The 12,870-nt window shown below is 41.7% G+C and overlaps 1 protein-coding gene across 1 annotated transcript in view; it reads right to left on the reverse strand.

Annotated features, from left to right (window-relative positions):
* Positions 1-12,870, reverse strand: part of plxnb1a (plexin b1a) — a 76,687-nt gene that overhangs the window by 11,002 nt on the left and 52,815 nt on the right. Inside the window, 17 exon segments of the mRNA XM_022193770.2 lie at positions 619-791; positions 1,720-1,804; positions 2,031-2,134; positions 3,069-3,243; positions 3,975-4,121; positions 4,558-4,624; positions 4,733-4,911; positions 5,292-5,509; positions 5,597-5,697; positions 6,088-6,236; positions 6,399-6,575; positions 6,775-7,017; positions 8,607-8,841; positions 9,475-9,648; positions 9,796-9,932; positions 11,007-11,112; positions 12,279-12,430. Of these exon segments, the coding sequence (XP_022049462.2) occupies positions 619-791; positions 1,720-1,804; positions 2,031-2,134; positions 3,069-3,243; positions 3,975-4,121; positions 4,558-4,624; positions 4,733-4,911; positions 5,292-5,509; positions 5,597-5,697; positions 6,088-6,236; positions 6,399-6,575; positions 6,775-7,017; positions 8,607-8,841; positions 9,475-9,648; positions 9,796-9,932; positions 11,007-11,112; positions 12,279-12,430 (2,622 nt within the window).

Here is a 12,870-nt window from a genome sequence, read left to right on the forward strand (position 1 = left end):
GCCGCATCGCTGCCAAAATCTAATCAGTTGGTCTTTGTGTCATTTCTGATCTTCCCTGAAAATTTCATCCAAATCCGTTTGTCCATTTTTGAGTAACGTTGCATACACATACAGCGTGTATGCAAACATACAGCGATCGTCACATCACTCTGTGTATTCTTTGGCGGAGTAACAATACCAAAGAGAGTAAAGCCTTCAGGGAAACACCACAGTTACACAGACTTAGTACTTGTGGTATTTTCTCTGTATGATCTTATCTTGCAAATGCTAGTGACTCAGTGTTTCCCTCTGTGATGTTGTCAGGATTGCCCTCATGTGTAATTTATCTTGAATCTGTAATGAATCACCTTGATTCACATTCTCATTCTTTGCTGCTGGCTCCCCTCATGTTTGTGTATCTACTGTGGAGGATCCACAGCAAAACAACTAAACACGCTGATCCCAGTTGCTTACGTTCCTGCCTGGAGGCAACACAAAGCTGAGTCCTGATGGTGTGTAAAACACTTTCCTGAAAAAGATGTGTGTGTCATCTGTGCTAAATTTTAATAAACAAAACTTTTCGAGCTCTAAGTGAGTGAGCAGCACGTTGATGGACATTGGTCAGATTGAGTGTTTTACCTTCATGGAGAGCAGGCGTGTGAGGTAGATCTCGGGGATAGCTTTGGCTCTCTCCCCGCCCCTCTCCCTCACACTGCCTCTCCTGTGCTTGGGCAGCTCCGACTCCTCACTGGCCTTTACCAGATGCCAGAGCCTTACGCCTCCTTCCTCCCCATCGTCGAGCATCGGGGTCTCTGGTAGGAGACAAGCAGGGGGAATGTCAGCGTTTGCAACTGTGTGACACTACGGTTGTTTCTTCACTACAACAATAATTATTCTTTTTCTATAATTATTACAATAATGTCGACTCAAAATGATCCCAAAACACCCTTACACTGAAAGGTAATTCTTGTTTCTTCTCACAGACCCTCAGCTTCACTCTTACATATGTATAGATAGTCAAACAGTGACCTCTTCTGGTTAGTTAGACTCTGTTCAGCTGCTCACTGACCTACAGGAGTATGAAGGTATTTCAGGTGCAAAATGTTTGAGCACCTGTAACATCAAATTTGTAGTTGTGTACATTGAATTTGTATGTGTATCAGCAAATCTGATTTCCCAAACTCCTTGTATGTGTCGATTTTTTTCTTCCCACAAATACAACACAAAAATACACATTCACAAAATCGTAATTCCAGGTGCACAAATCACATTTACAGGTGCACAAATCCTTCTCTACAAGTCACATATTTCAACACTGACACGCTCACATTTTGTGGGACCTTTTTTCTGTAATAATTTTTTTACAGTTTTTGGATGATACATTATTTCAAATGTTTTAGTTTTTTTTCTGGTACCATTCCTGATGTATTTTACTTTTTTTTTAACAATGTTTTTATTTATTATTATTTTTACAGTGAGCATTCTCCTATATCTGATCATGAGGGAAAAATAACACCTGCACAGTGACTGTTCATCCTGCACAAAAAACCCACTGACAACTAATAAAAAGTTGATTTGGATAAGCTATTTGGTTGCATTTTGACAAATCTGGCAAATTTGCATTATGGAAAATCAGTAAACAGAACCTTCTTTTCATATCTTTCTGAATTGGAGGAACATATCTGTTTAAACCCCTTGTGTGGACAAAATCCACTCACTCAAAGTTATTCAAAGACTCACTTTCTCCAGGCATGTAATCGTGGCTGTCATGGAGGTGATGTTTGTTGTTTCTTGGAACCAGAGCCACTGTCGCTCCATCAGGGACCTACATTATACAGTCAAATCACAACTTCAGCACTACAGGAAAAACAGATTCAAAGACTTTATGTATTTTGACTGAAGACAAATTTGGCAGGCAGTTGGTGGTTTACTCTACATATGTTGGCTGCTGTGTGTGTGTGTGTGTGTGTGTGTGTGTGTGTGTGTGTGTGTGTGTGTGTGTGTGTGTGTGTGTGTGTGTGTGTGTTGGCATTTCTGTGACTTGCACTGACCTTGTAGTGTTGCAGGGTGTTGAGGCGCTTCCATGAACCTTGTACTACTGATGTCAAGTCCTCATCTGACAGGATTAGGTGACCTGCAACACCTGCACGCCACTCTGGAGGGAAAAATGTTCATGTAACTTCATGCTTTTGCTTTTTTTTTGTGGAAGATTTATGAGTGAAGACTTTCAATAATACGACAAAACAGACATATGTGACACCTGTCATTACTCACTGCTGAGGCATTATTTAAGAATAAGCCTAAAAGGCACAGTTTCAGTTGTTTTTGCTATTTGGGTGGGCGTTTTTGGCAGCAGGGTTTAAGCATTAAAGGGTGAGAAACTTTAAGATTTCCCTGGTGATACTTCAGAATAACAATGCAGGGGTGTAAGGAGGTGATGATTCAATATGGTGAGACATTTGTCACTCAAAGAAAAAAAGCAGTGCATAGCACCCAGGCTACATAGAAACAAAGGTAATGGCATAGTTCAGGACAAGGCAAGTTTTCACTGGGTTCTATAACAACTATCAGGAGGAAAAATAGTGACACAAGAGTAGGGCTTTACACCATTTATTTTTAGGGGCAATGGTGTCAACATCAGCTCCATGAATTCTTTTTTGAAAAAGATTGTGGGACGACAGCATTTTAGCTACCATAAATCCAGCATTGCATCTGCTTATGTAATATGAATCGTTTAAACAGCAAACCTGTTTATATTTATCTGTATATGCAGTAAAATGCCAGCCTATCGACGGTGGCACAATTTACTCTGCTAAATTCATTGAACAGACATCAACACAATTTTAAATTTGTTTCTTCACTTTTTTTGCAGGCGCCCAGCTAGCTCAGCTGGTTAAACGGCAACCCATAAACAAGGTCTATAATCCCTGACACAGTGGTTATGGGTTTGAATCCAGCAGATGGCCATTTACTGGATGTCATTCTGCAGTAAAATGAAGTCTGATGACCTGCTCCATCCGACTGACTGTTGACTTCTCAGTTCAGATGTGAAAAATAAAAGTGACCCTTTCAAAATAAACTAGACCTACCAAGATGTAAGGAGTCGATGTGTGGCCTCTGGGAAAAGGACGTTCCCTTCCAGGTTTGTTCCAGAAGCTTCTCCTTCACTTGGGTGATGGTGTCACAGTCCAGCACCTTGGCAGGTACAGTCTGCGTAGTGGTGCCTCCACTTGCAGCAGTAGCCGGCATCACAACATTTAGAGTCTGGACAGATGCACAGAAAACACAGCTACTGATAGCAGTCTTGTACTGTGATACTACACCATGTAGGATTTCAATTTGTGGGATGGTGTTGAGGTGTGTGAAGTTGTCCACACTGTTTGGAGCAAAAGCAGTATAATTTAGTCATTCAAATTTGAATTTTGGAAGGAAAAAACAATGAAAAATTGCAATATTTACAGTAAAATATCACAGCGTAGCCATGCATTTGCGCCCATTCCAGTTATATGGCATCTATTTATTTTGATCGTATGTTCCAAAACTGGCTGCACAGTGGAGTAGTCGTTAGCACTTTCACCTTGCAGCAAGAAGATCCCCGGTTCAAATCCCGGTCTGGGCCTGGGATCTTTCTGCATGGAGTTTACATGTTCTCCCTGTGCATGCATGGGTTTTCTCTGGGCACTCCGGCTTCCTCCCACAGTCCAAAAATACGCTGAGGTTAAAATTGATCACTCTAAATTGCCTGTAGGTGTGAATGTCAGTGTGATTGTTCGTCTATATATGTAGCCCTGTGACAGACTGGCGACCTGTCCAGGGTGTCCCCTGCCTTCACCCGAGTCAGCTGGGATAGGCTCCAGCACCCCCCGTGACCCTAGTGAGGATAAAGCGGTGTATAGAGAATGGATGGATGGATGTTCCAAAACCAAATGGTAGACGTGGACCTCTGCCTCCAGGACTAACATCGCTAATATCTAACAACATGTGTGTGTTCTAACCAGTGTGCGGTACTCCACGTCCTCTCTTAACAGCCGGTTGTCATTCAGAGTGTACTTGGCTTTTCCTGTCACAGCGTCCACAGGTCCCTTGTCCACCTGGTGCTTTATGGCTCTAAACAGCATGTAGAAAGACTCCCCCGCTGATTCCTGGACCAACAGAAAGAATTCATTAATGGAACAGCCTTCGTTATTTTTGACCACCTGGCCCTAATAACAATCTAAATTTCATTCACACTAACTTGAATGAAGATTGTCTGTGAAACATGCTTTGAATGGAAAGTCTGTCTAACCAAGCTAATAGAGTTACACAGCCTGGTCTTTAGCTGGTGGCGGGCGGGGGCCCTGTTGCTAGGCAAATTTAACAAAGGCAAGTCCATGGCAATACGCATGAAAGCCAAAATTCTGTGCCATAACTCTGTGTAAACATCAGATGCAGACAGCGTTGTAAAAACTTACACTAATGACAGTTCAAGAGGAGTGTAGAAGAGCAGGAGTTACACTTTGTGTTTGTATGGGTGGGTTGTTGGGTAGCCAGTCAAATCACTCGCTAAGCAGGAGTGAAGTTAAATACTGCACCACATACCCTCAGAAAGGTGAAGAGACAGATGGACATCCAGTTTGTCAGGAGCTTCTCAACCACTGATTCAGTTCTGGGGAATAAAGTAAGCACATAAACAATTTGCAGTTAAAAAACCAAACAAACCAAAAAAATCCTAGCTATTTTTCACTTTCAATAATAAGTGGGCAAACTCCCTCACCTCCTCAGCATCAGTTTGGGATTCTTAGCCACATATTGTTCCACTAGATCATTGAGCAGCGTCTTCAGGATGTCTGTGAAGTACTCCAGTTTACCATGCAGGGCTACAGTCAGCAGGGAGGCTACGTAGGCCCGGTCCCTCGGAGAAAATGTCCGCTGAACCTCGAGTGTGTGGATAAACTGTACAGGCAACAGTAATAAGTAGTGACACAAGGTTGCTTAGTGCAGCTTCTATGCAACAATAGAAAACGTACAAACATTTTAACCCTTTGATGCACAATATTAGTCAAAAGTGACCCATATTCAAAGGAATATGGGTATCTTTTGACCCATATTGTGCATCATAGGATGAAATAAATATTCCAGTTTGCTTGAGGATGTTAAACCAGAAGCAGGTCTGGAGAATTGAAAGTGATGAGAATATTGATTTGTGGTTCTTGATCTTTCACAGTAACAAACTGTTCCCAAGATGGTGTTTACCGTCTTTCTAATTTATCCCCAGATAACTACACTCTTAATGCAAATCCTTTATTCAATCTGCTATGAGAGAGTTGGCTGACCTTTGTGAGAAACAGTTTGCTGTTGAGCAGATTGGACAGCTGAACCAGCCCTTGTTCCACCGTCTGCCTTCGGCTCTCTGGAACATCCAGGTCTCGTCTCAGTGGCGACTCCTGGTGGCCCGGAAAGAAAATGCGCTCGGCATACGCCCGGTAATCCAGGAAGGGAATCCCTGAACCCACCAAATCGCTGGACATGTCCATCATCTCTGTCATCAGGTCTAAAAGCGGAAAACAGGAATCAGTTTGAGGATTTTTCTCATTTTTACGGTGATTTCGCTCAGATTGATACAGAAAGCGGATTGTACCTGTGAACTCCTTCTTACAGCGGTCTCTCACACTTGTCTCCAGGTTCTCCAGCTGGATCTGTACCTTCTTATAGTCCCTCATGGCCTGTTTGCTCTTTCTCCTGAGAAACAACATCGATGCATAGATCATATGGACAGAAATGAAGCAGTACAATATTAATAGAAGAAGAATAGTACAGATATTGGGGGAGAAATGGCAGGCAGAACTGAAAATCATGCAAATTTGAACTGATTTGACTGAAATAGGTAGAGATGTAGTGCCAGAGGACAGCTTTTCCTCAGAATGGATGCTTCCAGAGTGGCTTCATTTGCTCAGCACAAGCAAGTAAATGAGATCAATTAAAACACAACCTGCGTATACTGCGTAATGCCACCAGAGGAAAAAGAACAACTTAACTGTGCGTGTACACATCATAGGTGTGCTTTGGTACTTAAATGCATACCAGTACACATCTGACAATAAAGTAAATGAGTCATCTCTAAGTGTTTACCTGTATATGAGCACGATGATGAGCACAATTAGAGCCACTATGGAGGCTCCCACCCCGACTCCCACCTGAGCCTCCAGAGGAAACGTAGACTGAGCCTGGCTGTCGTACTGCACTCTGCCCAGGGAGAAGTTCAGATTCCCCATTTTTACCTGGGAGGAGCAATGACATTAAAATGAAGACTGTCACAATAAAAAGGGGGTTAAAATATCAGAACTGCCTTTACAATAAAGGTGAACAAATCTTGAATTCCTAACTACAGTTGAATCATGAAGACATAGACTAAATTTGAATTCCTGACTCCCTGTACTTACAGTGAACTCAGGCAGACTGTCCATGCCATCCTGCTTCTTGCTAGCTAGGACTGAGGGCTGCTGGGATGGCGGTTCGCAGTACAAGTGGTTGTGTGTCAAGGTCTTTACCGAGCACAAGCCCTCCCCTATCCGAGCCTCCACCTCGTGCTTGTAGATGGCAAGATCCAGACTTTCACCCTAGAAGGGAAGACATACAGTGTGATTCTTCTGAATTTTAATGCAACATTTGGCTACATATACTAATTTCTATGGCCATGAATACAGCATTATTACTATGACAATTATTTTCTTTCATAAGAGTGGAGCAACTTTAGAAACCATCCTGAGCAGAAAGAGGAAGGTCAAGCTGGGTTATTGAAACTGTACTGGTACCCACCTCAACAGAGATGATGCTGCCAGGTTTGTGGTGGTACGGCTTACTGGGGTCATTCTGGTTCAGTGGGTAGAGCTTTGGGTTGGGCTCATAGCTGAAGGCTTCATTACCCACAGTGCTGAAGTCAAAATGGAGGCTGTCCAGGAGGAAGTGAACTTTCACCCTGGCCCTCCTGGCTTCTGGACCCACGGCCGGGGTCGGACACAAGATGAGGGAGGAGCTGTTCACTGTGCAGCGGGACTCATACTGGAGGAGCGTACAGGCACAGTAAAATTAATGGGGTTGCAGCTTTTTTCAAGAGACCTAAGCTAACAAGTTACTGTAAGATGAAGCTGCTTTCAAAACATACAGTACTCAGCGAAACTCTAAGGTGTTGTAGATATTCAGATTCTTATGCATCAGGGAAGCGTCTGATTGGCCCCAAGTTAATTCTGCTACATGACAACAATCCTAAACATCAAGCCGGATTCATAAACAACTACTCTTTAGCTACAAGACGTAGAAGGAGTCTTGCAACAGATGTGTTAGGCTTCACAGACCTGAATCTCAACATCATGAAATCAGTCTGGGACTACACAGAGAGACAAAACACCGTGATAGAGACTACATCCACTGAGCTCTGGTAAGTTCAGTAACCTGCCTGTATCCTTCAAGCATCATGGAAGACTGTGTGCAAGTGTACCGAGGGGGATTGATGCAGTTTTAAAGGAAAAAAATGGTCACATCAAATAAGTCTGATCTAGTTTGCAACGAGCATAAATTTGTACTCTCACTTTACATTTAATTCCTAAAAAAAACTGCACAGTGCTGTCTGTGTTCACCTATTGCTCTGCAATTAGAGAGCAAGGACTGCTGACTAGGGCTCACCTAAATCCTCTTTTCTTTTCAATCACATTGACAGTAGAAAATAAAACAAATATAAGTTGCCAGATTTCTAAAAATGCAAATAGACCAAACATTTTGACAATTTCTACCAATATAATAATATAATCTTTTATTTGTGATCCACTGTAAGGGGTGTTAAGATATTCCAGTTAAAGCTTGTGTAAACATGCATTTCAAACCTGAACCAGATGAACAAATAAACAGGGTAAGTTCAAAGACAATTTTAAGGTGGGTGAAACCTTGATTCGTTTTAAGATGAGGCCCAATCTAGTGTTGTCTGGATAAATTTCGTGTCTATTCTCATCTTTTCTCTAGAACTGCATTTCTGATCTGATTGATGGATGTATTGCTGGAGACCTGTGGACGTGTACATTTTGAAGCTGACTGGATGAACAGTGGCAGTTTTTGAGGAACTTTGAAGACTCCTCATTGTAATTTTTGGCTACCTGTGGGTTGAGCCAGGCAACACCATCAAAGAAAAACTTTGGACATTGTCTACTGTAAAATATTTACAAGTAAAATGTCTCACCAGCCAGGTAATGTCATTATTTTTTTATTATTAATATATTAAATACAGTAAACATATGCTATTTACATTAACTTCCTCCGTTTCCTGAATATAATTTCAAACACAAGATATATATATATATATATATATATATATATATATATATATATATATATATATATATATACATGCAAATTAAATCTTTTCCACAACAACTCGGTGGTTTTGATGACATTTCATTTTTATTTTCAAATTCCAGGAGTTTTCCAGGACTGGCAAACATCCCTAAAAAGTACCAGGTTTTCCAGGACACATAGGAACATTGAATTAAATGTATTAGGAAGAATGTATAGAGGAAACATATAATCACCACAGGCCTTTTTATTATTAAAAAATGCCAACAAAAAATATGTATTTCCCAGTACAATGCCTAAAAACATACCTGTTTGACATGACAGAGTGTCCCCTCAGGACAGTCTGCCTCTGGAACAATCCTCCTCCATCTCTTCAGAGGACCCTGGTGATCCAGCCCTCTGTTCAGGCTGCCCTTTCTCTTCCTGTTGATGCTCCTTCTCCTCCTGGGAGGGAGGGTGTCAGGAGGGCTGAGGGTGACCCTCATTTTCGGCTCTTGGACAACATCCAGGTTCTGACCAGAAACTCGGATGATTCTGCCTCCACTGTAGGGAAAAGCGATGAGAAATACCATGATCAGTGTCCTTTCTAGTTTATTTACTGATTCTGCAAAAAGGCAGAGGACTGTTTCAGCCCTCATTTTTAGATGATACTACTCTCCTACTATGATTCAAGCATGGTGCAATACAGCTTACAATTCAATGCAATATGTCCAAGTCACTTAGAAATGTCTCTATTTTTGAAATAAAAGCATTTTTTTTTAATGAAGACAACATTAAATGAATAAGAAATACAGTCTAGACATTGTCAATGTGGTAAATGACTTGTACCTGGGAATGGCTGTGTTTTAATGGAATATCAACCAGGGATAAAGAGGCCAATTTTTCTAGCAATCAATATTTTACTTTTAGTATACAAAGTGAAAATACTCATTTTGCTTAAGAGTGGCCCCTGTCAGTGTTACATTATTAAATATTACATCATTGCATGGAATATTACCCGTGAATTTCTCTGAGCAACATGTTCAAATTACGATATTTGTTGTTGTGATGTTTAAACAGGCATATTATGTTTAAGGTCTTCACAACTTTCGAATGTACGTTCTTTAAATTCAATTTAATATTTAACTTTAGTCCCATAGTTGAGTAAATGCATGCAGTTGCGTTACACCAGTGCACCTGAGGAAGCTTTTGGATGGCGAAGCCTTTGTGATGTTGGGGTTGGGGGTGTAATGATACACCAAACCCCGCAGGTGGCGCTCTGCCCCACCAAACCGCACAGTGATGCCATGATCTCCCGTTCTGTTGCTGCCTCTGGTCAGACAGCTGATCTGATCCTCCTGGATGTTCAGCCTGCAGGACCACATTTGACATCTTAACCCTCTTTCTGGACATTTATTCCACAATCAGCCACAGAAATCAAAAAGCATTGTTGGTGTGCATGAACCAAATTTTTATTTATTTATTTTTTAAATTTCACAGTCAGTCAGAGACACTTACACCATGCAAGGCACTCCACCGATTAGGACGCTGACTTCACTTGGATGTCCAGTCCTCAGTCTGCGACCTCTGATGGTGAGAGACGAGCCTCCTGCCTTCGGTCCTCTTTGGGGGAAGATGCTGCTGAGTATGGGATTCTGCAGATGGAGAGAGATAACGAATGAGACTAAAAATAAAAAAAAACATCAAATCAATAATTTGATACTGAGCTGGTGATTTATTGGGAAGATAAAAAAGAAAGACTGGGGCACTCTGGGAATCAATCGAAGGCTGCCTCACGGCCAGCCGGTGAGACAATTAATCTGCTTGTCACTTGGGCCAATTAATTAAAGCTGTCGACAAACCGTCTGTCCTTTTTAGTGCTATGTAAATAAGCGGATGAGTTTTACCTCATTGCATTGCAGTGGTTCACTCGCATGTCACAAGTCATGCTTTCAAGAGAAACGTAATTAACAAAAGCCACATGGGAGTTGCTTTCTCCAGAAATCTTTTGTGAGAATGTCCCTATTTTTCTTGGATAAACAGCACCATTTGTGGATGATTCTTCCTGATGTTGCGTTTGATCCCTGACAGATCAGACTTGTATCACATTCTTCAAATGAGGCCCTTCAGCATTCGTTTCAAACAGTACCAAGGGATTCCCCTCTCAGCGAGGTCTTGGTCCGTCTGTTCTGGTCCCCACCCAAGAGCGATTACTGTGTTCTCATATACGCAGCGAACTCAGGGGGGGAAACACGCCAGCATTCAAAATAACTGCTGCCTTTGAACTGGGTGTGAAAATGCCCAAGAGATGCCTTTGTTTTTTAAAATGCTTGTTTAATTGCTTCTGCATCGTTGCACAGTGTTGCAGTAGTTTCTGCAGATAATCACTGTGTTTATGGGTTACATTTGATTTAATGTCATGTATGCAAGTTAACCAGATTCCCTAAGTGGGGCAGATGATTAGAGAGAGATTCGTCCACTGAGAGAGACCAGTTCTAAACTCTTTTTTAACATGTGTGTGCATGATGATGAATTCTGATAGCGAAAGTATTCCTGACAGACAAGAGGGAAAGAAGCCTCAGAAAGTCTAAAGAAGTTTAACATTTTACTGAAGCTTGTTTGTACTGTGGGCTTTAATTGTTCCCTCTGTATGGATGAAGTGTAGAAGCATTGCAAGCTGTTAACCTAGTTCCTTCTTGCGTGAATGTAAGCATACTGACTGTGTTTACCTGGAAGCTGAAGATCTGAGCCGACAGTCCGAGTCCTCCCCCTCTCACTTTGACTGAGGCCTGGCCGCTCCTCTCCTCTCTGCTGCTTGTAGTTTCACACACTATCCTACATGTTATAATCACCAGATTGCCACAATTAGAAAAAATGGGGAAAGAGCATATAGTGCATTTTACAGCAGTGTATGCTGAGGTTGGACAAGCATGGTTTTTCTTGGCATCGTACAGCAGTGGTTTGCCATTGCTTTCTGGTGTTTGTTTACTCATAGATGGAGCTATTTAAGCCATTGCTGGCACCCTTTCAAGTCCTACCACTCCAGGTCAGAGTGGACTGAGAACAATGACAATAAAGAGGTTGTTACACCTTCCCCAAAGCCCACAGGTGAGCCTTGTCCAGGGATGCAGTTTAACGTCATGCCCAGGACAATTAACTGCTATGTCTAAATATATCAGGCGGAGCAGTGAATGGCCATAATGTCAACAACATCCGGTATGCAGATGATACAGCATTGATTAGCGAGGCAGAAGCAGGACTACAAAATCTTTTGGAAATAGTAATAGTGGAGAGTGAAAGACTCGGTTTATCCCTGAACACAAAGAAAACGTTCACTATGACAGTATCGAGGAGAAACAGAGCCGCCTGTATGTAAGATAAAAGCAAAAGAAGACAATATCAAACAGACCGAGAATTTCAGTAAGCTAACATCAGATAGCAGATGAGACCAGGAGATCAAGAGACATATTGCCATCGTCAAAGATGCTTTTAACAAGAAAAAGACCATCTTCATGAACACACACATCGGTATGCCGACAAAACTAAGAATCCTCAGATGCTACATCTGGTCAATCTTGCTATACGGCTGTGAAACGTGGTCAATATCAAACAATATGCAGAAGAAACTCCAGGCAACAGAAGTGTGGTTCCTGTGAAGAAAGCTAAAGATATCGTGGGTAGAGAGAGTAAGCAATGAAGAGGTGCTTGGGAGAGCAAAATGTGAAAAGAACCATCAAATCGAGACAAATTAAATTCCTAGGACATGTGATGAGGAGGAATAGTATAGCGAATCTTGCAATAACAGACAAAATCGAAGGGAAGAAAGCAAACGGACAGAATGGCATATACTGACAACATCAAAGATTCATACAAATACATCGAATGCCAATACTGTACTACATGCTACGTATGACAGAGAAAAGTGGAAAGGCGTGGCTATCAATGCGATTATACAAGACATCTAAGAAGAAGACGTATGCTGAGGTGCAGCCTTGACTTGCCTTGAGGAGACTTCATATCTGCTGTGGATGACACTGCAGGGGACACCTGCCACTGTGACTGAGCTCTGGATGTCTTCAGCTCTCTGGCCGAGGTTAGAGCCGGAAATAGTCACAACTGTCCCTCCTTCTACGGGACCAGACACTGGGTCCAACTGAAACACAAGAAGAAGAAAAAAGAGCAAGGTGGATATCCTGTGTGACGACAACATACACTCAGCCAGTCAGCGAGCACAAAGCCGATATATGGCTCCTGCCCCAACAGCGAGACATAAAAAAGGGTGTCTAGTAGAGAGGTAGAGACAGTCAGCCCAGTGGACCATTGTTGAGACTTTGCCTGAATGCACAGGGTATTTATTTGCCACAAACTTCAATGTCAAATCCATAAAGCGAATAAAAATATATTTAGCATTTTCAGTAGTGAAACACACCTAAGACAAAATGACTTCACTACTGTACTTGAAGACAAATTTAAGGTTCCAACATCCATGTTTAATACTATTTTATATTAGATTATACTAATATCCATAATTAAATATAGAACTTTATTTTACTCAACTGTATTTATTTGACATCTTAAGTTCCTTTGTAGATA

This window comes from Acanthochromis polyacanthus, chromosome 6 (genome assembly GCF_021347895.1).
Source record: "Acanthochromis polyacanthus isolate Apoly-LR-REF ecotype Palm Island chromosome 6, KAUST_Apoly_ChrSc, whole genome shotgun sequence".
NCBI classification, from domain to species: Eukaryota; Metazoa; Chordata; class Actinopteri; family Pomacentridae; genus Acanthochromis; species Acanthochromis polyacanthus.